Raw genomic sequence first — 2,522 nt, 5'->3', positions numbered from 1 at the left:
GAGATAGATGAATGGCAGGCAACCATCACCAAAGATGGGAAAGGGACGGGGAGAAGAAAAGCGTAAGGATTGGAACTGGGTAGAAAAAGGAAAAAAAGACTAACAAAGAGAGTAGAGTGACAGTTTATAGAAAATGGAATAGGACAGGAGAAAATAGAGGAGTGGTTGCCAGCACTGAAAGTCATGCAAGAATATACTAATCTATAAGCATGTGAAAGTGGAAGGGGTGTGATACATCCCAACTCCAAAACAAGATGAAAAGTACAAGAGAGATTTAATATGAACATAACGACTTCCTAAAAATTATAATAGTGAGGTAAGTGGATGAGAATTGGGAATGCTCATTCTTTGAAGATGGAAAAAGAACAAGAGGCAAAGGGACAGATTAAAGTTCTCTGAAGGTCCATTCCAGAAAGATGGGAGTTGTGCCCCGCTCATAGCTCCCCTTTTCTCACAGGGATGGTTGGGTTCTGTCCACCCGACGGTGTGTAAATCTAAATTCTGATCCCAGGAGGAAAACTGTCTCCTGCTGGGAAAGCATGCAAGAGCTCTCACCCAGCCACCATACCCAGCATACACAGCATGGGCGGGTGATGTAGCAGCAGCAACTGCTGGGAGAGTGAGTCTGGGAAGAGGAAGATGACTGGGAAGAGCTAGGCCTGTGTGTCTCCAGAAATGTGCAAATCACTCTCACTGAGGGACCATCTGGAGGATTAGAATGTTTTTTATTTTCCCTGACACTTCAACCCATTCATCATTTTACATTAGGTACACAGAGACTGAGCATTTTTTTTTCCTTCTAGAAAAATACACGTTCAAATATCTCTCAAGTGCTTCCTAAATATGATCTCCTATAAGCTAATAGCCACCATTCCCTCCCTCCAAACACTCCACTCCTCAATTCCTTAAATGTTTCTTCATTTGGCATGGGTATTAATAGTAAGTATTAATAGTTGGGTTTCTGGGCCCAAGTGAGGACCTTATATTACCCTATAGCTATCTCCATTGTGCTTTTCCTGTCCTCCCTCCTCAAGCAGGTCCCAGATGGTGAGCCTGAGGAACAGCAGCACAGTGACAGAGTTTATCCTCGTGGGTTTTGAACACAGCTCCCCTTCCACTCGGGCATTGCTCTTTGCCCTTTCTTTCCTGGTCCTCTACAGCCTTGCTATGGCCATGAATGGCCTCATCATCTTTATCACCTGGACAGACCCGAGGCTCAGCAGCCCCATGTACTTCTTCCTTGGCCACCTGTCTCTCCTAGATGTCTGCTTCATCACCACCACCATCCCGCAGATGCTGATCCACCTGGTGGTCAAGAACCACACTGTCTCCTTTGTCTCTTGCATGGCCCAGATGTACTTGGTCTTCTGCGTGGGTGTGGCTGAGTGCATCCTCTTGGCTTTTATGGCCTATGACCGTTATGTTGCTATCTGCCACCCGCTTAGTTATGCCCAGATCATGAGCCAGAAGATCTGTGTCAGGCTGGTGGGTACTGCCTGGTTCTTTGGGCTCATCAATGGCATCTTTCTTGAGTATATGTCATTCCGGAATCCTTTCTGCAGGGATAACCACATAGAAAACTTCTTCTGTGAGGCCCCCATAGTGATCGCCCTCTCTTGTGGGGACCCTCAGTTTAGTGTGAGGATGATCTTTGCTGATGCTATTGTGGTGCTGCTCAGCCCCATGGTGCTCATTGTCACCTCCTATGCCCGCATCCTGGCCTCGATCCATGGCAGAGTTTCCTCCACAGGTCGGGGGAAGACCTTCTCTACTTGTGCCTCCCACTTGACTGTGGTCATCTTTTTGTACAGCTCAGCTATGTTCTCTTACATGAATCCCCGCAGCACACATGGGCCTGACAAAGACAAGCCTTTCTCCCTCCTCTACACCATCATCATCCCTATGTGCAACCCCATCATCTACAGTTTCCGCAACAAGGAAATGAAGGGGGCCATGGCAAGGGCCCTTGGGAGAAGCAGCCTGACCAAGTAGGGTCTGTCTAGCAGGAAGGCCCGTAGAGGGGAAGCTCCCTCCCCTGGGCTGGGTGAGTTACCCCTTCCCCAGCCCTGACAGATGTGTAACTCTCCAACGCTAAAAGGCTCTAGGAAAGAGCATTCATGGCTTCCTTGGCACTAGATTCAGACCTGGAAGTTCCTCCTGATGTCCCGTGCTCATCTCTCTGACTTCACTTCCAGCTTGTGTTCTCTTGGACCTTCCTCAGGAGAATTTGAGACTTTCCTTAGTTTTTTTTTTTTTTTTTCCTCTAAGTTCTCACAACAGGATTTAATAAATAAGTGCACTTAACTCCATTTAATTCTATTTGTATAATAGTTTTACATGCTATTCCCCAGCATGAGCTTTGCATATACATCTAGGATTAAACTTTTTCTCTTTCAACTTACTGTTTTAGTCTGTTTTCCTTTCTCATTTCCTGGATCTGCCCTCATCCACCCCACTCCTATGAGAAAAAGCAAGTGAAAAAGTGAGAAAAAGGGAATTAGGGAGCAGTGTTGACATTAGGA

The 2,522-nt window shown here is 46.4% G+C and overlaps 1 protein-coding gene across 1 annotated transcript; it reads left to right on the top strand.

Moving 5' to 3' along the window:
* Window positions 1-1,044: 1,044 nt before the first annotated feature.
* Window positions 1,045-1,997, top strand: OR10AD1 (olfactory receptor family 10 subfamily AD member 1). Its single transcript, XM_069491216.1, has one exon. The coding sequence runs from the start codon at window positions 1,045-1,047 to the stop codon at window positions 1,990-1,992; it is 948 nt and encodes a 315-aa protein (XP_069347317.1). The 3' UTR covers window positions 1,993-1,997.
* Window positions 1,998-2,522: the final 525 nt, after the last annotated feature.

The sequence above is a fragment of the Eulemur rufifrons genome, chromosome 16 (genome assembly GCF_041146395.1).
Source record: "Eulemur rufifrons isolate Redbay chromosome 16, OSU_ERuf_1, whole genome shotgun sequence".
NCBI lineage: Eukaryota > Metazoa > Chordata > Mammalia > Primates > Lemuridae > Eulemur > Eulemur rufifrons.
The sequence above is the reverse complement of the archived record's forward strand: the minus strand, read 5'-3'. Positions and strand labels throughout refer to the sequence as shown.